Source organism: Grammomys surdaster, unplaced genomic scaffold, assembly GCF_004785775.1.
Source record: "Grammomys surdaster isolate TR1022 unplaced genomic scaffold, NIH_TR_1.0 167, whole genome shotgun sequence".
NCBI classification, from domain to species: domain Eukaryota; kingdom Metazoa; phylum Chordata; class Mammalia; order Rodentia; family Muridae; genus Grammomys; species Grammomys surdaster.
In genome coordinates, this window is record NW_021604615.1 from 7,286,729 (window position 1) to 7,310,629 (window position 23,901).

The following is a 23,901-nucleotide window of genomic DNA, read 5'->3' on the forward strand; positions in this document are numbered from 1 at the left end:
AGGAGGTAGGTCCAGTGTCAAGTGGGCATCAGTAAGCTCCTCTCCTGAGTGTTGACCCCTCATGGTTTGTCTTGGTAAGATAGATGATAGATAGATAGATAGATAGATAGAAAGATAGATAGATAGATAGATAGATAGATAGATAGATAGATAGACATAGTTTTCTGCTTTCAGCAGAATAACTAGTCCACTACAAACCAGTTCATCATTCCAGAAATGGAACTCTATATTGACCCTAGTAGCTCAGATAGAATGGACAAATAATGAATGAAAGAAAAAAATGTTGAAAGGAAAACTCATGAGATCTAGCTATTTCTGTACCTAGGAAAGGGGCTGAGGTAGGGGAGAGGCTGAGGAAGAGACTCCCTCTTGTAAATGATGTTCTTTTCTATCAGGCTCCCATGAAGGGGAACATTGAATTACTCCCTAAAGGGTAATAGACTTCCCCAGGGCCACTCACTAACTACCCACCTTGGACCAAGAACCAAGAGTTCCTTGTTCAGCAGGCATCATCCTTCAAGCATCCGGAGACTGTGTTGCTGGTAGCTAGGCCAGAAGTGCTGTAGTGCTTGCTCAGTGTGCCCCAGGGGAAGGATGGAAGGACACCCTTATCAGAGCTGCTGCAGGCCAAGCTCACACAGAAGGGGGCGGAAGGGTGCTGAATGGAACGGGAAACAATGATTTGGAGCAGGGGGAGGATCCTGTTTGACTTGGTTTGTTGTGAATTTGCCATTGACTACAGACTTCCGGCAGGAATAGTAGAAGGCACCATGATGGAGAGAAAGACTTTATCCATGCTCTGGTGCAAGACAAGTGATTCCCAGGTACCCCAGATCAAAGGGCACTGTGCTATGTGTCAGTATTTCAGGTTCTCCTTTAACTGTGTAAGCGGATTTTAACTGGCTCTTTTTAAAGGCAACAAAACAACCGGTTGAGAACTCTGGATTACAGAGCAAAGCGCAGATACTGTTTGATTTCCTTACAGTGTGTTCCATCTCCCAAACCACCCTTAATCAGGGAATAAGCTCCCTCCTGCACAGCACAGCTGAACACCACAGGGGACAGCACTGGCAGCTTATACATCAAAGTCCCATGGTTCCTGTGCCCCTAGAGAGCTGTACTGTGTATTGCCAGCTAAGGGAAAATTCAAAACTCAATATATAGTTCTTGAACATGTATCATAAACTCAAAACTTTGTAAGTCCTAAACCATCAGTATGTGTGCATTTACTAATCAAAGTATCTTCCCGATGACACGCAGATACGACTGTGATTCCAGGGCTGAGAGCCAACTCCTGCTGGCAGAGCCTCCCTCAGGGCTTTGATGCACACACTCACTTGCTGCAAGTGCACACGGCAATTTCTTTGCAAACCAAGCATCCAGGGTGTATGGGCATCAACTTTGCCACGTCTGTTTTAGCATCACTGATGATTACAGGTCTGGGTGTGTTTCCATGTCTTCATGGCTGTAATGGTTAGTCTTCACAGTTTCATGGGATTGAGAGTCACCATAGAAACACATCTCTGAGAATGTCTATAAGGGTGGTTCCAGAAAAGGCTCAACTGAAGAAGTAAGAGTCACTTTACACACGGCCAGCCCCATGCCATGGCATGGAGGAAAGTGAACTAAATATCAGCATCCATCTCTCTCTGAATGTGATGTGCCCAGTGTTTCCCCACAATGGTAGGTCACATCAAAGATCCCAGGAAGGCTGACTGTCAGGGTTTCCATTCCTGCACAAAACATCATGACCAAGAAGCAAGTTGGGGAGGAAAGGGTTTATTACACTTCCACATTGCTGTTCATCACCAAAGGAAGTCAGGACTGGAACTCAAGCAGGTCAGGAAACAGGAGCTGATGCAGAGGCCATGGAGGGATGTTACTTACTGGCTTGCTTCCTCTGGCTTGCTCAGCCTGGTTTCTTATAGAACCCAGGACTACCAGCCCAGGGATGGCACCACCCACAATGGGCCCTCTTCACCCTTGATCACTAATTGAGAAAATGCCTTACAGCTGGATCTCATGGAGACCTTTCCTCAAGGGAGGCTTCTTTCTCTGTGATAACTCCAGCTTGTGTTAAGGTGATACACAAAACCAGCCAGTACAGTGACCACCAGTATCTACAGGATACACAGGTATCTTTTGTGGGGCCTGGAAGGGCCAGCCTCTTTAACGAAGGCTACTGCTTAGAATGGGCGGGTGCTGTGTTCCTATCGCCCTCATCTGTTTGGGCTTCCCCAGTTACCTGCTCTGGAAACATCCCCACAGAGTCAAATCCATCCGTGGGGCAGGGTGGGGATGGGAGGCATTCTGCTCCTGCCTCTCACTGAAGTGCTCAGGGCTTCTTCCTTTCTCATTGTGCTCTCAGCCTTCCCTCTTTCAGGGGTAAAGGACATGACCCAGTTGGCCCCTTAGCCTGCCCCACCACTGCCCCATTGGGGACTTCTGGCTAAACACACACCCTACACATGGTACAAGCGCATACCAATGTGTACCCTCCCTGCCCACACACTCTGAGCTTTGTGCCATAAACAGACCACACCCTGCTCCCTTCTGTGATACATTCTGGACCTGCCCTCTCAGATTCCTCAAGAGGCCAGCACTTACGAATCCTCTGTGGCCCATATAAGGCCAGCTTTGGTGTGATGCTGCCTCTTGTCCTTACAGACATGCCCTGTTCAGAGCAAGGTTCAGGATAAGTTTTCTGAAAGGGCCAGCTGGGGATGATGATAGACTCTGCAGCTTAGCTCTGAGATTGCAAAGCTACGGGCAGGACATAAAGATGAACGTGCCCATGCCTGATAGGTTCTATTTAGGCAGACTGTCAGTTGAGAAGGAACTGCAGGCTTGGCCAGCTCTAGCAGCGAGTCCACAAGCTTGCTCAGATAAAGGAAATGCCTAGATCTGCATGGGAATTTTAAGTTACATGACTTTCCTGAACACTACAGATATGTGGCAGAGCAGATGTTTTAGTAGTATGTAATTTTAATTTAAATCTAAGTAGCCAATTGGCTGTTTGCTCTCCAGCTGCTATGAATGAACACTTGGGAGGTGGGTTTACCTAAACCCACTAAACATGCTACTAGGCTAATTGGCTGGCTGTGGAGAGCTGGAATGTTCCAGGTTGGAGCCAAATTAGCTTTAGTCCCCTGAGATGTCCATTTGTGTGTCTGATTTAATATCCATGTGAATATTAGGCATATCCTTTTGAAACAAACGAACCCCTGGTTTCTGCCAATTCAATGGCTAAGAATGTCATAAGACAGCCTGGGGCCTGTTACAGAAGCTTCCCCACCTTCGTAACCCACTGTCGTGGTCAGGGTTACTATCACCGCAATGGAACCTCATGACCAAAAAGCAAGTTGGGGTGGGGGAAGGGTTTATTTGGCTTATGCTTCCACATCAATGTTCATCATTGAAGGAAGTCAGGACAAGAACTCACACAGAGCAGGAACCCAGAGGAAGGAGCTGATGAGAGGCCATAGAGGGGTACTGCTTACTGGCTTGATTCCCATGCCTTGCTCAGCCTGTTTTCTTATAGAACCCAGGGCCACCAGCCCAGAGGTGACACTACCCACCCTGGGCTGGGCTCTCTCACTAATTGAGAAAATGCCTTACAGCTGGATCTCATGGAGGCATTTCCTCAAGGGAGGCTTCTCTCCATCTTCTCTGATGACTTCAGCTTGTGTCAAGCTGAAACAAAACCAGCCTGCACACCCACCTACCAATGCTCCCACTGGCTTATTTGTAATTATTTTTAATTTTATCTTAAAAGTATGGGCACCTATACCTGCATGTATGTCTATGAACCCTGTGTGTGAAAGAAGAGGGCACCAATTCCCTTGGAACTGGAGTTACACACTGTTGTAAGCTGCCAACTGGATACTTGGAATCAAACCCAGGTCCTCTGCAAGAGTAACCAATGTTCGTAACTTCTGAGCCATCTTTCCAGGCCCTGCCCCAACCAGCATATTTTTTTAAAATGTCTTCATTTATTATTTTCTTAGTACTAGTTAGGATACTGTTGTTTTGATGAAACACCACCCAAAAAAAGTATCTTGGGGAGAAAAGGTTTTATCTGACTTACACTTCCACATCATAGTCCATCACTGAAGGAAGTCAGGACAGGAACTCACACAGGACAGGAACCTGGAGGCAGGAGCGGATGCAGAGGCCACGAATGGTGTGCTGTTTACTGGCTTGCTCCTCATGGCTTGCTCAGCCTGCTTTCTTGTAGAACCACCAACCAGCCTAGGGGCAGCACCACCCACAGTGGCCAGGGCCCTCACACATGTATCATTAAGAAAATGTCCCACCGGTTTGCTTACCGCTCGATCTCATGGAGGCACTTTCTCAATGAGGTTCCCTCCTCTCGGATGACTTTAGTCTGAGTCAAGTGGACCTAATACTGGCCAGCACGACTGACCCCTTGTCAACTCGGCACACAAACACATCAGTGTTTAAGCCACAACATCTCCTTTCTTGTTCATCCCCAAGATCACACACTAATAAAGACAAAGCATTTTTACAAACTTCAAAAGTCCCTTTCAAAAGCCTTACAAATTCAAGCACCTTAATAGTTAACTCTTTTAAAATATCTAGACTCCTTTAAAACCAAAAGTCCCTGTGAAACTCTTTTAAAAGCTTAAATCTCTCAACTGTGGGCTCCTATAAAATAAAAAATAAATGACTCGAAGGGAAGAGAACCAGGGTACAGTCGCAATCGGAACAAAGCAAAACCAAACCGCAACACTGTAAACAACTCAATGTCCGGTATCTGGGATTCAGTCATGATCTTCTGGGCTCCTCCAAAGGGCTGGGGTCACTTCTCTGGCTCTGCCCTCTGTGGCATGCACAGATTGTCTTGTAGGCTCAGGCTGGCTCCACTCCCCCACTGCTGCTGTTCTTTGCAGTCATTCCATGGTACTGACATTTCCAAAACTCTGGGGTTTTCCGCTTCTAGTGGGCTGCTCTCTCACCAGTAGCTTCTCCTGTGCTCTCTTCATAGCACAAAGCCTCGGCTTTGCTCCATGACCTCAAGAATCCTGAGGCCTCAACGGATACTCCAGCTGTATCTTCACCAATGGCTTCTGGCCTCTCACAGTGCCAAGCCTCAGCTCCTCTCCAATGATACCTTTCATACCTTCAAAACCAATACCAAGTTTAGCTGCCAGCATGAGGTACATCCTCGGCCAGCTCTGGAGCACAGCTTCTGTGTGCTGACCCTGAGGAAACACTTCCCAGATTTCACCTCAGCGATGCTGGTCTCTGATCAATCACTGCGATTTCCCAGCTCCAGCTAACCGTCATCTATTGTCCCAGGAAAGCACAGGTTTTACTTCAGTGGCTCTGTATTCTTGTTAATCACCTCTGATTCTTCAGATCCAGCTGACCAGAACCACGGATTCCTCACACGACAGGCCTGGTAGAATCTTTGCTTCCCCCGAAGCTCCCTAAACCAGTCCTCTGTCGTCTGCTCTGCCCCCATCATTCCTCTCTTCCAAGCTCCTACAGAACAGCCACTGACTTTTCTAGCCCCAAGTTCCAAAGTCCGTCTGCAATCCTCCCCCAAACAACACGGTCAGGCCAGTCTCAGCACGACTCCGTTGGTACCAATTTCTGTCCTAGTTAGAGATATCACTGCTGTGATGAAACACCACGAAAAAGAAAGCATCTTGGGGAGGAACGGGTTTATATGACTTACATGTCCAGAGCCACGGTCCATTGACGGAAGCCAGGGCAGGAACTCAGTCAGGGCAGGACCCTGGAGGCAGGAGCTGATTCAGAGACCATGGAGGGGTGCTGTTTACTGGCTTGCTCCTCATGGCCTGCTTAGCCTGCTTTCTTATAGAACCCAGGACCACTCAGGGGTGGTGCCATCCACAGTGGCCTGGGCCCTCCCCCATGGATCATTAAGAAAACGTCCCCAGGCTTTCCTACAGCCCCATCTTAGAAAGGCATTTTTCAGTTGAAGTTCCCTCTTCTCAGATATCTTTAGCTTGTGTCAACTTGACATCAAATTAGCCAGCACACCTCATTTGAATATTTAAAGTATTTTTAATTATTTGTATGTACCTGTCTCTGGGTTCATATATGTGAGTGAGTGCAGTATACATGGAATTAAATTCTCTGCAGCTGAACTTACAGAAATCTGTGAGTCACCTGATTGGGGTGCTGAGAACTGAACCCCAGTCTTCTGCAAGAGAGGTGTACATCTTAACTACAGAACCATCTCCGCGGTCCTCTTTGTTCTGCTGCTACAAACGTTTAATGAAATTGTTCTAACATGGTACTCGGGGTCTCCCGGTCCATGGTTAGAATAAGCCCTCTGCCCTTGGCTGAAGTGTAAGCTCCATGCTCCCCAGTGTCTTTAAGCAGGGCCCCACTGCTCTCCTGGGACACAGGTCATATATACTGAACTAGATGTTTCCCAGCTGTGTCTTCTGTCCTTAGAACTCCTCGACAGCAGAAGGAGCCGCACCACTTCCCATGGAAGACAATTTTCACCTGGATCTCAAAAGCTAAAAGCGTCAGGCTGGTGAGACAGTTTTTTAAAAATCCATGGTGCTCAAAATGGCTGACTACTTGTAAGAAGAGTTCTCTAGTTGAAGTTCCCCGGTTGCTCTCCTCAGCTCTTTCACAGTCATGGGGATGGAGCTTTGCAAAGGGGGGCTCTGTAGTCCTGTAACAGCACCCCACAAGTAAGCATGGGCCTCAGGCACGTGGCTAGCAGGGTGTGTCTGGGAGGGGACTAAAGGTAGCCCCAGCTCCCTCAAAGTGTGACCTACATACCTAGCTGACACGGTGACCTCTGAACAGAGTTTCTCTTTCTTCAAAGCTAGAGGTGACAGCTGCGTTAGTGAGAACTGATACAGACTGAAAAACAGAAGTGACACATTTACAATATAATTGTAATAACTAATACGCAAACCGGCGGGTGCCTTGCTGATTGTTGAGGCCAGCAGGCTCAACGTGGGAGACATGAACAGCCAGGCTGCGGACTCGAGAGAGAATCTGAGCTAGTCACAGAAAGGAAGACATCCCCTTCCTGAGGGTGACGATCTTTCTCTCTGCTTCTCTGTCTAGTATATTGTTAACTTTGGGACATCCAACTGGGATCAGAAAAATAATACATGGATGCTGAGAGCTAGCCGTGTGGACGCAGAAGCCTTCACGTGACCCTGCTGCCCACAGCCCAGGTCACAAACAGGCACTTGAGACAAGCCAGCACTCTGATCCAGCTTCTGATCCAGGCGCTGCCCTTGTCCAGGACCTCAACCCCTGTCCTGCACTGCCTCCCCATGGATCCTCTGAAAACAGCAGCCACATTGCCAGTCAGCAAGGTCGGATCTGACGGGAGGCCACTAGAGGGCTACTGCTCACCTGGTCCTCTGGGTCCCACACTCCCACCTGAAGGCTCTCCATCCCTGACATGAGCATGGGGTCCAGCACCCTGGCCCCTCAGCCGTCATCAAGGAGAACCTGTCAATTCACATCCTGGTTCCTCAGTCCCATCTCAATGTATCTGCACCAAAGTCCACAAGGGAGACAGAGCAGGCCACAGCTGACCCTGAGAGACCTTTAAGGACTTGGGGTTTATCTGGTTTGCAGATGGACCTTGTTTGAGACCTTCCCTATCCCACCCACAGAGAGATGCTTTCATGGTCGCAGAGACCAGAACAACAGGGGGCTGCCCTGTGGTCTTCGGGTGCATCTAAGGGGTCAAGACAAGGAGGAGTCACCAAGGATGTTCCCCTGCCAAAATTCCTCCAGCTCTGGACACACCAGATGAAACCAGTAAAAGCCAGTCCAACATGGCCTTGAAGAAGGGAAATGGTTTGAAGAGGATGGGGGATCTGGGAGCAGAACAGGGGAGCTAGAAGATATGAGCTAGATGTCACTTGAACGACCTATAATGACATTTTCACTGCCTGGGAGAATGCCCCCTCATTACAGCACAAAACCTGACTGGCTGTGGGACAGCCCCATGCTGAACACCAAGGCTTTAGTGACATCCTCAGTGTATCTATTCACTGCTGGGGCATGGGGGACATTGTCCAGAACTTAGAACCTTCAGCAGGGGCGCTGGATACCTAAACCGGGTCCCGGTGATCAGGTCCTCCCAGGATAACCCTGACCATGTGGGCTGTCTCAGAGGAAAATAGGCAGTTCTGACCTCATGCTGCCTGTCTGCGACCTTGGCGTTCTCTCTGTCAGGGTGCACAGAACTGAGACGGCGCTGAGGTTTTGCCCTCTGGAAACGTAGTGAATGAGCTGCCAGAGTTTCAGGGGTGCAGGTGGAGGAGTCTAGACCCCCTAGTCACTTGGGCAAAGGCACCCTGACTCCCTGACGCAGAGGACACCAGTTCTCTGAGACATCTTTAACAAGTGGAAGTCACGGTCTCACTTTCTGAGCAACAGATGTGGCTGGACGGGGTGGTGGGCATGCTCACAGGTGTGCCGGGCTGATCTGGGCATGAAGTCGAGGGGACCCAGGTGTTCCATGTGCAAATTGGTATGAGCTGTATGTTACCTCCATGATGAGATTGTCACAGCGTCCACAAGGACAACCTAGGGTCCTCCTACACTAAACAAGTCCTCCGGGGATGGGTACCTGCAGATGGCCCCTCATGCCCGCTGCACTCTCAACACTTCCAGTGGTCCCTGCAGCCTGGCTCTGGGTGACAGTTAAAGCCAGTAGCTGATGTCCCCGCACCCTTTAGTGGCAGATGGAGCAGCCGTGCAGATGGCTCCAGGTCCATGCGGTATTTCTTACTGTGTCTGCAGCACACCGCAGGTGTATGAGGACAGCAAGCTCTTGTCCTGGTAACTCATGAAAGCTTCCAGCCTCTGAAATCCCATGTTGCAAGCCTTCCCCTATTCTCCCTCTGCCCAGCACCACCTCCAGGATTTGGGGGACATGCCTTGTTGTCTATTTGTCCTCAAAGACACCCCGTGACTCCTCCCGCTGCACACCCCATGACTCCTCCCACTGCATACCCCGTGACTCCTCCCACTGCACACCCCGGTGACTCCTCCCACTGCACACCCCGGTGACTCCTCCCACTGCACACCCCGTGACTCCTCCCACTGCACACCCTGGTGACTCCTCCCACTGCACACCCCGGTGACTCCTCCCACTGCACACCCCAGTGACTCCTCCCACTGCACACCCTGGTGACTCAGGCCCCATTCCCGCTCCCTTCCCCACATGTCACTGCATGCACATAGTCACATGAGGACCTTCACGCAATTTCCACAACTTCCTTCAGAACCTGATCCCTCACGAGTTGGGTATGGCACATTGTTACCTCCCCTAAGACGGGGACTTGGATTTGAGGTTTGGGTAGTTTCTGTCACATTCAGGTCAGTGGCTAAAAGTCTGTAACTTCGAGGATCTTAACATGCAGAGTGAAAAAGAAATCGGTAAATCACAGTAGATCCTTGCTGACGTGCTATCTATCGTAAAGGCTATTTTCCCCAGACGTGTTAACTTAGACGCTTGTTAACGTGTTAAAGATAGGTTGCACAAACACAGCTCTGCCTGGTACTGCAGTAAGGGGATGCCTGAGAGAAGCATGCAAATTTTCTGCTGCTTCCAGGTCCCACAGACCACCCCATGCTGTTGGGACTCTACCCTAACCCCACCTGTGCATAGACCTCCAAAGACTGTCACCGGCAGCAGAGCTCCATAGAAGCTGCCTCTTCTACTTCCGGTCTTTCTCCTCAGGGTCCCTTAGTTTGAGCACCATCCTCCTCAGGAGGATCTGCTCTGGGCCTTAGGACTCTGCATCACTCATCGGCTTGACCCCCAAGCTCATCAATTCCACCCCATGTCAGACAGGAAAAAGAGTCATGGCAACAGGTTTTAGCTTGGAGTTAAAGAAAAGGGTAACTGTCTAAAAATGCTCTTCTCAACTGAGACATACTGCTCAGTGCTGTCTGCCGTACAGAAGGTATCCGAGGGGATGAGACCCCGGAAGCCATGAGGAGCATCTCCACCTCTGGAGCCAGCACCTCCCTCGGCATCATTCAATACTCGATGGGGGTATTGACACAGCGTTTTGAGTCCTCGTTCTATTTTTAAACGCTTGATTTGTGCCTTTTCAGTTGGATCTTATTCAGCTAAAACTGTACTGTGTGCTCAGCTGAGGAGCGGTAAACATCCCCGGGGCTGTGGCAATGTGTTTGCACAGACCTCAATTACAAAATTAACAGGGCAGATTGTACTGTCTGTTGAGCCGAAAGGATGACAATGAAAACCTCTAATGAAGGGAGACATGAGAAATAAGACCTAAGGACAAATACTCAAAAGAATGGCTTGTTTATTTATCAAATTAGATTTACTAGCCAGCTGTGTGACTCCAGTTTAGAACCCGCCAGAGAGAAGGGCCTCGCTCCACTGCAGCAAAGCCCCAGCCTTGGTCAAAGCAGGAGGGAGATGGGAGGACAAGCCAGTGAACAGATGAGGGCTGGGTCATACTGGCCCAGTGCAAAGCTTCATGTGGGATCTAACAGCACTGGACAGGTCTGCCTGATGTATGCTTGGGATCACAGGACTGGAGGGAGTGGGGATGAGGCTCATTCTCTCTGGAGCACTGAGGTTAGGAAGCCTGGCTAAGAGCCATAGACGACCGCAGCCCCGCTCCTTAGCCCCATTCAGAACGCCTCTCAGACTGGACCCTCTGAAGTCATGGAGGGAAGCAGGTCAGGCAGGATTGGAAGGTACTCGGGAGCCTGACTCCCCACAAAGGGGAGGAGTGCAGGTCCAGCCCCACTGCAGAGCCAGTGGCATTTGTCCTGGGCTCTTAGCTTCAGGTTGCTCCATCCTGGCATCTCAGGAAGACCCAACTGAATAAGTGTACACTCTGTAGCCATCCCAGAAGTTGGCCTCCTGAGTCTCTTCAGACTAGGCATCCACATGGTCCTCTATGCTTGACCTTCCTGAATCTTCTGACCAGAGATTCTGGGGGACAAGATCAGATTTTCCAACTCTCCCTGACTCAACAACCTCTGAGAGGGCAGCTGAGCGTGGTGTCTGTAGTCATAAAGAATACGGTCTCCCAAGCCTCAAGACCACAGCCTGTGGAGCCATTGAGCAGCAGGGAAGCCAGAGGCTTGGCAAGGTAGGAGCTGCCTGGCCACTCTCCACTTCACAGGAAATTAACAAACGTGTGTGTAAACGATACCAAGAACCTCTCCTAACCACTGCAGTGAGGGTTTGAAATGAACCATGGTGGAGCTGCCCTGAAGCTGACTGCTAAGATATCAGGGACAGGGGTGGGGTGGGGGGTTCAGCAGAGACATCCCCAGATGGACATCCCACAGTGCCAGCCAAACTGGCTTCCATCCCAAGTGTGGAGGCTCCATATCGACGGCTTGGACACGAGAGTGCTACTCAAACTTTACTATGTGGCTTGTGTCTGTGTTCTCTACCCCATCCCATGGATCTACGAGTCTGTTCCTGTGCAAGCATCGTGGCATTTCGTCATGACTCCCTTGGGGACAGACCACTGTCTGAAGTTATGCCTGCGTGCTGCCAGGACTCACATCTATACCAATGTGGAAGGCAGGTCTTCACAGGACAGCATGTGGGCTGCCTCTCAAACGCCTCAAAGTGGTAGCTCTTCTTTGTTCTCCACACCAAACCCAGACCCCAGCCTGGGAACTGAATGCTTCCCTCTCATCCTGGAGTCACCTGCTTCACTGCCATACAGTCCTGAGCCCCCTCCCCGCTTTGCTGTACGGACACCACTTTCAAATGTTCCCCCAAATGCCAGGCCAACATTTCCCAATTTCATCTCCAGGAAGAAAGGCCGCTACCCCAGCATTGCCTGGATAGCCCAGTGGGTAGATCATCTCTGAGGTCTCCATGTTCTTTGTTCACCACATAGAACCCAAACACATCACTGCTCACCTCACCCCTGCCTCAGGGACACCACCCTTAACTTCTGAGCCCTGCTGTGCTGCTTGGGGCTCAACCAGTCCTTTCCAAACCTGTAGCATTTATTCCAGTCTGACTCTACAAACACAATAACACAGGGTGGACTGAAGCCCAGAAAGGTTCTCCTGTGCACAGAGGAAATGAATACCAGGTCCACCACCTCTTGTGACCGTTCAGCCCTGCCTGGACAGATGGATACATGCACATGTATGGGGACCAGGGACACAGGGCAAAACATGCAACATCATACCAGGTGCCTTTGGAAAATAGGGACATTAAGACTGTGGAGGGGAGCTGGAGAGGTGGCAATCTTGTGGGGGTTGGGGAGCACTCTCCTGCAGCACCCGGTGACAAGGAATGCAGCCACATGTGATTTGAGAGTCTGCTTGTCCGGGCATTCCTTCTTAGTGCGGGAGCCAGGACAACTAGCCACTGATGATGTCCGATGCCACAGATGAGAAGAAAACAGAGTTTGAGGTGACGATATGTCTCTGGATACTTCATGAAGCGCATTCCCACCTGTGTGCATCCGATACGAAGGCCACCAAGCTCAAAGGTGTCCCATAACCAGATCCCCAGGGTGTCCTCAGTTCAGGACCACTGGTCTCATCCGTACAGGCCAGGTTCTGCTCAGAGGTGTTACCAGGCTAGTAGATAGCTGAGTATCTCCTGATGGCAAGCCTACACTGACAACAACTCATTCTTGCTTGCAGTCTAGTGGAGACGTATTGAGCAGCTCAATGCTAGTGCACAGGAGGGTATCAGAGATGTGTGCAGATACCATATCCAGCACTCACCTGCAGGGGCTACTATGAACACTTAGGCCCCAAATAAATTCAGAGTCCTGCTGACAGAGGAGGTAAGGACTGGGAAGGCAAACGGTAGGCCTCTCCCAGTGAATGGCCTGAGACTTTTCCCATACCCTCGACTTCACCAAGAAAAAGTAAGAACAAACTTGGAAAGGAGAAGTGTGTTGCTCTCAGAATGGCCCTTGTCTGTCCATTCTGCCTATGGCAAACAAGCCACAGTGCAGCCGGAGTGCTGTGCAAACCCACGGTGGCACAAGCCACAAATGCTGGCCACCCGTTGCCTGCAGTTATCCAGTGGCCATCAACTAAAACATAAGAAGAGACAGAAGACTGTACTAGTTAACATTTCCAAAACATTACCAATCCAATATAAAACTGATGAGTAACACCTTGCTCGGGGAAGGAACCCCCACACTCCTGGCCTCAGTGCCCGGCCTAACCCTTGCCACAAGCTCTACAGGAACTGCTGGCAGGGGTGGTTAGCTTAACTTAGCAAAACCTCTCTGAGTCACCCCACAGGACAAGCAGATAAATACTGCATCCTAAGAACATGGGGGTCCTCATATACTACTCCTAGAGATCCCAGGGTTGAAACTCAGGCTAGTGGGCAACTGACTTTCAGACTAATTGCATGAGCTCACGGCTGCAGGCTTTGATGCTCTTTTCTCCGGTGACACATAATGGGTACCACCACACAAATTTCCCTCATCTCTGTAACAACCTGCATTCCATCTGTTCCTCAAGGAACTTCTAGAGTGATGCCAAGGAAGGGCTCCCCTGCTCAGGCTACACAGCACAGGGAGGGTATCGCATGCTTCTGGATATCCCCGGCCTGAGATGTCTGCCCCTGTGGGACACAGAACAGCATCCGCCAAAGATCCCAAACTGACTGACTTTAAGTGTGAGGCCAGGGCTGGCATTGGGCTGCAGTCCCAGCTCCAGGGAGGTCCAGGCAGGAAGAATGGCAGCGAGTTTGAGGTTGAGCACAGGAAAGGGTTTGTCACAAGGACTGTTAGGACACTGCACACACACTACTGAACTAAAACAAACTCCCAAAGAACAGAGAGAAAACGTTATATCTTGTTGGCAGGCATCATTTCTCCCTTACAGTTCAGCAAGAGCTGTGCCTGAAGAGGCTTTCCTGCTCCTGATGTACTCGGATCAACACGGCAGTGCATGATGTGAACCTTAGGCCAGTGGGCTTTGCTCCTGGGTTGTGACTGTGATGCCTGGGGGGTGGGGTGTGGAGCACGGATCCCCAGAAGGACCTCAGAAGGACGGGGACTTGCCTCAGCAGCTGAGCTCCACCCCCAAACCAGCGCTGCTCAGCCTGGGTTGAAATTGGACCGGTAAATATCCCATGCTCTGGGGTAAATGTGCTAAGCTATAAATGCTGACAGATAGTGGCAGTTACCACAACTCACTGCCTGGAACATTTTGAACGAGTTTTAAAATTGCATTTCTGTATTTCTTAAGTGTTTAAGACAAAAAAGGCAGAAACACACATCATCCTTATCAACAGAAATCATAGAATTTTGTTTCCAGAAATCCATTTTCAGAATGTTTTCTCATAGATGCGTGTCTGTCTTTTGAGAGGTATTTTCTTCCTTGTTCACTGTCAAAATGCTTTTGGCATTTACCCAGGGGAGGGGGATACAGCGTTTCCATGTTTTTCAAAATATCTGCCCAGGGGCTTACTCAAGGTACCATCTGCCACCACACATAAGATTGGCAGATTCTTTTCTTCCACGCTTAGGTTTGTGAGGTGACATGCCTGTTGCACAGCTGTCTCACTGCCATGCCACCATGAGGCTGCCAGCAGACCTGTTGTGTGCACACCCGCTTGGAGCCCACACCACACTCTGTACGGTGAAGGAGTGTGTTCTTGCAGATCTCAGAGAGCAATGGTCATTGGGAAACCCCGGTAGTGCAGTCAGGTGCAGGCCAGCCAGCCTCTCCCCACTCAGGAGCAGGACGTGGGGCTTTTACTGAGGACTAACCCCAGAGCAGCTGGGCACAAGACAAAAGCACTGCTCATTGCGGTCAAATGACACTGGACATTTCTTCTGGAAATAAACCACACAACAGAATTTCTGGAAGGTCTTGCAGTAGGGAAACCTGCTTCAAAGTTCTGATTTTATGACTTTTTTTTTTTTTTTTTTTAAGGGGAAGGTCTCACGTATCCCAAAGGTTTTCACACTCCCTGTGTGTCAAAGGGTGACCTTGAACTCCTGGTCTTCCAGCCCCTACCCAGCAACTGCTGAGATCACAGGCATGTGCCTCCACACTAAGTTTTACATTTGTAAAGTTTTGAGGTAACGTTAAATTAAAGCTATGTACTAGGAACTCCTGGCCTTCACCGGGGAGTCACTACTGGGTTATCAAGACTTCTCAGTGCCCTGGAACTTTAAACAGAGCCGGATGTGCCGTCCGCTGGCGGAAGGGACCAGCGTGCAGCAGTACTGTCGACTTGTGCTCCATCAACACTCCAGCGCCATGAAGCGCAGATGACCAAATTCCATCACTTCCCATCCACAAACCCAGCAAGCAGCCAGTGTTTCCAGACTACTCAGAAACCACGTGAAACATCTGAAAGATAATGGTTTTTAATTCTCTAAGTTATCACTTATGCAACATAAAAAAGGCATAATTATGTGACTGGATAAGACATTTTTACAAAAAAAAAAAAACAGTTCCCTCCATCATCTGGTCAGTAGTATATAAATATTTACAATGAAAAAATAGGCAAGGAGAAGGGAAACCTTCAAAATCCAAGCTGATTTCTTCCTAACACTTATCAGTAACTTTGAAAATAAAACAGTCTCGGCCTTGCCTGGTTTGCGTCTGCTCAGGTGGTGGTCTACGGCTAGGCTAGCCACGGCCACCTCCCTCCACACAGCTCCCGCTCTTTGAAATGTTTTACATGTTATCTGAAACAGTAAAGTAAAAATGTAAACTCTGGGAGGGAGTGAGAACAGCGTGTGGATCAATGCTTGGGGCTCGATGTCCTCAAGCGGGCTCCTGTTCTAAACACTGAAGCCAGAGTAAAACAGCCTGTGTGTTTTCTTAGAGACGTGTTTCAATTTAGTGTCATCATGATAACAAAAACTGTCTCTACAGAGAGTGCTAAAAAATAGCAGTGACATTACTCTTAATTTGTGAACACAGCACTGACCTACTTTTTTGTGGCAAGAAACAGTTTGTTGTTGTTGTTTTAACTGACAAATATAAATTACATGGTGGAAATAAGATGTCCCAGCACGTCACAGTGTCCTCCGACTGCGAAGACGACACGGTAGGTAAGTGTCCTGCTGAACTCGGCAGTGTTACAGACACGCAAGTCCAGTGGCTAACAAGACTTCTTCCAGCAGACATAGCGCTGAGCACTGGGCCCGTGTGCAGACGGGGCAGCTGCCTGAGGGTCCAGGCTTGAGGAAGCATCTACTGACCCAAGCCAGCCTCACGTGTGGGAACTGCGCCGCCCCCTGCTGCCCAGAGAAACCCGGAGCCTGGGTTCTCTGGCTTTGTAATGTTCATTGAAGTCCAACCTGAAGCTCAGAAACTGGAGACTCTCATCAGAGCTGGTCGTGAGCAACACCAGAAACTGCTGCACCACACCCTAGGATGAAAACACAGCAGAGCGGGTCAGAACCCTGACCGCCCACACAGCCCCTCCTGTCGCACTGGCACCAACGGGCCTCCAGCAGGAACTGAGCATGGAGCCTATGTGTTCACCGAGCCTGTGCGGCTCTCATCAGAGAGGCCATCTACACCATTAGGCAAGCAATGCATACGTTCCGTGTAAGAGCAGCTGACCACCTGACTTCCTGTGCACTTGCGCTACAGGAATAAGCAGTCAGGGATGCGAGGCGCCCCACTCTGAGGTGAGCAGACAACAGGGCTCCTCTGCTCACCTTTCACCTCACTGCCTGACAAATGCATGCTCAGTCATCACTCGAGAAGGGGAACAGACTCAAACAAAAACCACTGCTGGGACTCCATGTTACTGTGAAAAGCTGCCTTCCTGTAAGACACAAGTTCTGATAGACTGTGATTCAAAGTCACTGTGGCCATCCATGGCTTAGATCTCTCCAACAAGCCCACGCGCTGCCTGCACCATCCGGGCAACGGTGCTCTGAAGAGCATGTGCAGTCCCAGGTCCCCAGTGCCAATCTCCATCCTGGCTCTCTCATCCCAGCTGTATGGCTGCCCTGAGGAGAGCCCAGGGCAAGGGTGAACCCACAGGGGACCACCTGCAAGGAACTCCATCCCGAGTGCTGCTCACACAGCAAGGGTGAGCCACATGTCCAATCCTCTGGAAGCAAGCACCATCCCAGAAGAGGCCACTGCGCCCCTAACTACACTCACCTGATAGAAGTGCGTCAATATCCGCAACTGAGAACACATTTTTGGTATGGAGTCCTGGAATTCTCGGATCCGCTTGTTCTCCTCCTCTTCCTCTGCCGCCGTCACTCCCCACTGGCCCTGGGCAATGAGAAGCAGCAAGTTCAACTGCTGGATGGCGCCTTGCTTCAGCTCAACATCACTGTGGCTTCATGTACTGTGGTACAGAGGGCCCCGTGCCCCGCCACGTGCCCTCATTCAGACAGTGGGCATGAAGGGAGGGACCTTGTCAGTTCTGAGAGCTGGCACCCTGACTACAGTGAGAACACCAGACAATCTCCCTCAGACCGCACACAGTGTTTCTGAGACACATACATCCACTCTCATTCTAAAAGGTCATTTTCAACCAGACATGCGTGGAGCCCACACCCATAATCCCATCTGAGGCACAAGAATGGTTAAGGCCAGATTGGACTACACACAGTGAGACCATATCTTAACACCCTCTCCCCTTCTCCCAAGAAAAGATTTTTCAGTAAATGGTAAACTTGACTGAACACCACTGTTCACCCAGCCTGTATAGGAGCTACCGAGTTCTCTTTTCATCAGTGAACACAGTAAATTCCACTTATTGGATTTTCTAATGCGAGCCTTGGCACTCCTGGTGTACTCTGGTCCTGGGAAACAGCTCGTTTTGCTAGGGCCTCTCATTTGCATGCAGTATGAGCTGCCCATTGGTAATTCAGAACTCAGACTTGTTCTTTCTGAGGCACACTGGCCTCAGGCTTTACAGTCTGCTGTGGCCCTGCTGTAAGCTGGAGCTGTGACCAGGCAGCGTGGGACGTGTGGGAGGGTCCAGCAACTGTACCTTCAGCAGCTCACTTCCCCTTCAGCACATCTCTCTGCGCCCACTCTGGGCGTCTACAGACCTTCGTTTCCTTTATAGACAGCACTCTACTTCCATACACTTAAGGAACAGAACATGCTATTTCTTTCCCTTTTTTTCACACACGCACTTTCATCTCTTACTAGCCCTTAGACCAGTTCATATCTTATTTACCCAGTCTCTCCAGCCAGGGCTGGCTCCTGTGGCCTCCGAGAACAAGGACTGTGTCAGGAAATGGGCCAGGGACAATCCTATGATATTCAGCAAGAATCTGGCTTCATTTTGCCACCATTGTGAGATCTCAAATGAAGTTAAATTTAAAGATAATGAACTACTTGTTAGAAAGGTGTGTGGACAAGCTTCAAGTCTTTGACAAGAAAGTGCAGACAACACAGGATCAGCACCATGAGAGAGAAACCTGGAGGTCTGCACTGGGACTTCAGCAAAGTGTTTCCTCAGGGTCAGCACACACAAGCTCACAGAGCTGTGGTCCGTGGTGGCAAAGCTGCACCTCTAAATGGTAGCTCTGCCTGTGTGCTGTTGGTCTTGAAGGTATGAAAGACACAAGAAGGAAGGAATGGCGGAGAGCAGCTGAGGTCAGGCTCTGTGCGGCAGGGCTGAGGTCCCCAGAGAGTAGAGACCTAGGAGTGTTGGGGATGCCAGGGTCACAGGACATGTGCCAGGAAGAGCTACAGGCATGAAGTGGGGCTGGACTGGGTCTGAAAGAGAAGCTGAAGGACTGAAGGAACTGTCTGAAGCCATTGCTGCCCAGCCAGTTTCATCATGAGTCCAAATGCTGGACACAGGAGTGCAGGATTTGGTTTGGGCTGTATTGTATTGGGGGTTTGGGTTTGAATATTCCTTGCTGTGCCCTTGATTGTTTCATTTCGGAATTGGAGTGTTTATTCTGTGCCATTATATGTTGGAAGTATGGAAGTTCATTTTGATCTTATAGGAGTTCACCGAGTCTCTGAACTTCTAAAATACTGGAAATTTTCAAGAGTATAGAAACTCTTAAAATTAGACTGTATTTTATATTATGACAATAACATAAGACTTTGGGGAGAAGGGGTAGAGGTTTGCTGGGTAATGGTATGTCAAACTGACACAAGGCTTGTGATCTGAGAGAAGGGAACGCCAACTGAGAAGATGCCTCCATAAGACGGTGCTATAGCAAGCCTGTGGTGACTTTCTTAGTCAGAAACTGATGGGAGAAGGCCCAGCCCATTGCGGATGCTTCCATCCCTGGGCTGGCGGTCCTGGGTTCTATAAGAAAGCAGGCTGAACAAGCTATGAGAGGTATTCCTGTAAGCAGCACCCTCCATGGCCTCTGCATCAGCTCCTGCCTCCTGGTTCCTGCTCTGTCCGAGTTCCTGCCTTGAGGTCCTTTGGTGACACACAGTGATGTGGAAGTGTAAGCCAAATAAACCTCTAAGTTGTTTTTGGCCACAGCAATAGTCACCCTAACTATGACAGAAAGGTGTGGCTTAAAGTAATGTATCTGTGTGTCAGGCAGACAAAGTGGAGAGTTATAATGAGTAATTTGAGTTATCAAATTGACAAAATGTGTAATCACCTGGGCAGAGTGACAACAAAGACTTGCCTAGATTAGGATGGTCTCTAGGCAAGCCTGTGAGGGATTTTCTAAACTTCACTCAGTGAGGTGGACTGTGAGTGGCATCTTCTATTTGCTGGTCCTGGCTGATGCAAAGGAAAACATGCACTGAGCCCTTGCACACGCATTCTTCGCTCCCTCCAGCTTCTGCCACTGTGACTTCACCTCTGCAGAAAGGAAGCTGTGAGCTGAAGCAAACCCCCTCCCCTAAGTTGCTTTCCTCATGGTATTTTGTTCCACAATTGGAAAGGAGACTTAAGAACATTGGGACCACAGGGGATGGGCCCAGGAGCCCTGCTGGGACCAGCCATCTCATTTTTTATTGGATGTGCAGGCTACATTGGTTTTTTAGTGGCATTTCTTTTAAACTTTCATCCCAATTGCAACCAATAGAAAGAAAACAGACTGTTGCATATTTGATTTACAGATACCCAAACAAACTCACTTATACATTCCAATAATTCACCTCAAGGTTATTTTGGATTTTAGCCACAACCAACTTTTGCAAAAGAATCCGTTTTCTCTGTCCCAATTCCCCCCATGCTCACACTGGGGACCAACAGTCTCAGTCTCATCTTGGGGAAGGCTCTCAACATTTCAGCAATGATCAGACCTGCCATACAGCTCTTTAATCAGATTTTACTTGGGGTTAATTTTTTCTTTTATTCTAGAGATGTGAGTCATAACAATTTTATTAGATCAATATAAAGAGTCCTGTATTCTTGGAACCGCCTCAAACACTCTGTAACATAGTTTCTATTTGGTAGGTCAATTCATAAAAGTTTTGGAGTTTCACACTCACGTTCTGCTAAGCAAGCAGCAGAGATGTAGACAGTTAATCTGAGAGGTGGAGTAACCACACACAGCACAGGACTATGTGGCTTCTGAACACTTACCTGGCAGCACAGACTCTCGTGAGGGGATTACATAGCTGGTACTGCTCCCAGAGTCTTACTGAACAGGGGCGAACTAAGTGTGGGTGTCACAGGCAGCACAGCAGGAACTAAGTATGCTAATGCTAAAACGAGGAGTGTCAATGTATAAAATGTATTTTTTAAACTAAAAGAAGTAAAAGCCCTTCCATCCTAAATTTGAATTGGAAATATCATAATAACTGAAGGGGTTCTGAGAAGAAAAGCGGGAAGAGAGAGGAGTGGAGGCATGAACCGCAGAAGGAAAGCCTCTGGGACTGCCCCGCCTAACAGCAGCACGAGAGTGCGGAAGCCAGCCTGTGCGGCAAAGCACTCTCTCGACGCTGAAGCCCTTTCAGGAGCTGGCTCTGCCTCTCACAGGTTCAGTGGACCCACATCTGAATGACTGCTGCAAATTACTGTACCTTTTGAATTTAAATTTTGCAGGCAGTTTCAGCTTTACAGCTCTCCCCAGACAATCAAGCATCTCTGAATGAAGCACAGCAGATGACCTGCACTTAGCATGTGGCTGTGTCCCTTCTGCTGCTGACCACTGACATCTGGTGAGACCGCCACTGTGCCCACAACTAGCCACCATGCTCTTATCAGGGCAGTCAGTCTGTTTTGTTTGGTTGTTTGGTTGGTTGTTTAAGACAGGGTCTCACTATATACCTCTGGTTGACCTGGAACTCACTGTGTGGACCAGGCTGGCTCAACTCAGAGATCTACCTGCCTCTGCCTTCTGAGTGCTGGGATTAAAGGTGTGCAACATCACAGCCTGCCTAGAACAACACACTCTTAAAGACTGGTGTCAGTAGGTTATTGCATATAGTTTAACAACTTTCTAGAAGGGTGACACTGTAGTAAGTGATAGATAGCTAGGGCAGAATTCTGTGTTTGTCAGTCACACACAGGCTGCTGGGCATGGATCAGGAGACTATGTGTGTGCAAATCCCATGGCTCTTCAGAATTACCCACAAACCACTGCAGTCAAGAGCTATCCCAGTAGCACCAAAAGGAGACACACTCCTGCTTCCAAACTCCACGTTTCAGAGCCTGTGATGTGGCCGCTAGACTCCTCACATGGGCACTGTCACAGGAACAATACACAAAAGTAAAACTAACCTCACTGTGCCAACTATACAACTTGCCTTTCATTACCCCAAGACCAGGCACCTAGAAAGAGCAGAGACCCAGAACCCCACCAACAGCCTGACTTGTCTGATGGATCTCATTAATTCCAGGTCATTGGGAACACAGAAATGTTCTAAGGAAACCGAGCTCCTGTGTGAGTCAGTGAACAAGCCATGGCGCCTGCCTGATCGCTCAGCATCAGGTCAGTGAAGAGCAGCAGCTGACTCTGGAGACAGTACAGACACTGGGACAGCACCATTGCTGGTGTTCTGCAGCCTGATGACAGCAGTGAAGGGAACACACACAACTTCCTCTGACTCACAGTAGGCTACATGCTGCCTCAGCATGTGGAGATTCAGCAGAAAAGCTACTGCCACCGCTCATGGTGACTGGCCAGCCGTGAGAAAGCATGAGTTAAAAACGTACCTCAATTTCACGCTGTTTCTTTTTCTCCTCAAATTGCAGCCGCCTCTGCAGCTCCTCCAGAGCAGCTCTGTACATGGCGTCTTGGGCATTCTGAAGTTCGATGATTTGATCAAACACGGCTCTCAGTTGGTTTAAAAGCACCTGGAAAACCAGCATCTTAACTGAGCAGAGCCTCAGGTGCTAGCGCGATGTCTCTGCTTACATATCTGTGTGCTGTGAGGGTTGTCTCCTTAAAACTCCGGGAGACTGATCCCAGTATAACCATGCTGGAAGAGCGGTGACTCAGAGGCACTGGGCCTAGACCTGTGTACACATCTCCAGAGCCATGAAGCAACACAAAAATGGACAAGCTCCTCCTGATCCTTGCTTTGTATCTGAAGCTGTTCTGCTGCTTCACGATCAAGGCAGCTCACGGAGAGTTTAACTGGGGTTTGCTTACAGTTTCAGAGCATTAGTTTCAGAGCATTAGACTGGCATGCTGAGAAGCAGACAGGCATGGCACTGGAGCAGGACTGAGAGCTTCACATCCCGATCGCCAAGCAGCAGGCAGAGTGGGGGAGACTGGGCCTCGGATGGGCTTTTTGAAACATCAAAACCCACTTTCAGTGACATATCTCCTTCAAAAGGCCATACCTCCTAATCCTTCCCAAACAGTTCTACCTGAGCACCAAGTCTCTGAACATAAAAGCCATCCTTATTCAAACCACCACATTCTCTCTAGCCAGCCTGGAGAGAAGCTGATATCCCACACTCCACAGTTAGTGAGCTCTTCCTAGCATGCATCTCTGAGCCAAGTGGCCTGTCCTGCTTAGATGTCAGGCAGCACCAATGACAGCCGAGCTAACTGTGGACCCAAGTGAGACGAGCCTTTGCTGAACAATTCTGAGAGCACGCTAACCTAAGAACACAGGTATTACAAAGTGAAGAGTGCAGTTCTCAGTCACTACAATGCACTCATGTTAAACAGGGGCTTCAGCCTGCACAGCATCGCAGGGAGACAGGGCCTGATCAGGTGACGCCACTGCACGATACAAGCCATGTGCTGAACGCAGGCTCAAGCAAATGTCCTGTTTTCTGTCAGAATTTATTTTATGACAAAACTAGAAAACAAAGAAAGGAGACGGTCCTGTTTAAATTTTAATACGGATGTAACTGTTTGGTTTATTTCTCTATTGTAGTCATAAAAAGAACAACTTATTTTTGGAAGGCTGCATTGCTCGAGGTTACTACCTGATACTTCATTTGAGTGGAGTACACGTTAAGGGCTTCTTCAGTCTGCTCCACGGGTCTGTAACTGCACGCTCTGAGCTGCTCTTTACACTGCAGGGGTTTCCCCTCAATGTTGCGCACACAAAAGGTGAGATACACACATACCTGCAACTGTCATTCCTCCACTTAACTGGATCATGACAACTCATCATCTCACAATGTGAAATAGTGAAAATACCATTCATAAAATTAATATGCCCAAAACAGACTGCCTTACTGTTTTACATAACAGTCTTCTTTCTTAGGAACAAATTATGACAAACTGCCCCAGAGCCGGTTGTGGTAGCTCATATCTACGATCTCAGCACTCTGGAGGCTGAGGCAGAAAGACCACAGGTTCCAGGTTCCAGGTCAGTCTGAGACCCTGCACCTAAAGTAAGTAAACAATGTCCAATCAGCTTACTGAACAGCCTTAAGGCACAACTTCAGGGCTAACGGAGCCTCAGACAGAGCTCCTTCAGTGACTGAAGGACCAAACTGGGGACCAAACAACTCTCTCCAGAACAACCACCCTACAGGCACAAGAGTCAGAACTACCACCCTACAGGCACAAGAGTCAGAAC

General features: G+C 49.2%; 1 protein-coding gene across 1 annotated transcript in view; it reads right to left on the reverse strand.

Moving 5' to 3' along the window:
* Positions 1-15,341: 15,341 nt before the first annotated feature.
* Tubgcp3 (tubulin gamma complex associated protein 3) overlaps positions 15,342-23,901 on the reverse strand; it is a 57,490-nt gene continuing 48,930 nt past the window's right edge. The window contains exons 20-22 of the mRNA XM_028766303.1: positions 22,070-22,210; positions 17,122-17,238; positions 15,342-16,372 (exon numbers count right to left, since the gene is read on the reverse strand). Coding sequence (XP_028622136.1) covers positions 16,214-16,372; positions 17,122-17,238; positions 22,070-22,210 — 417 coding nt within the window. The 3' untranslated portion in view covers positions 15,342-16,213. The remainder of the gene's footprint in view (positions 16,373-17,121; positions 17,239-22,069; positions 22,211-23,901) is intronic.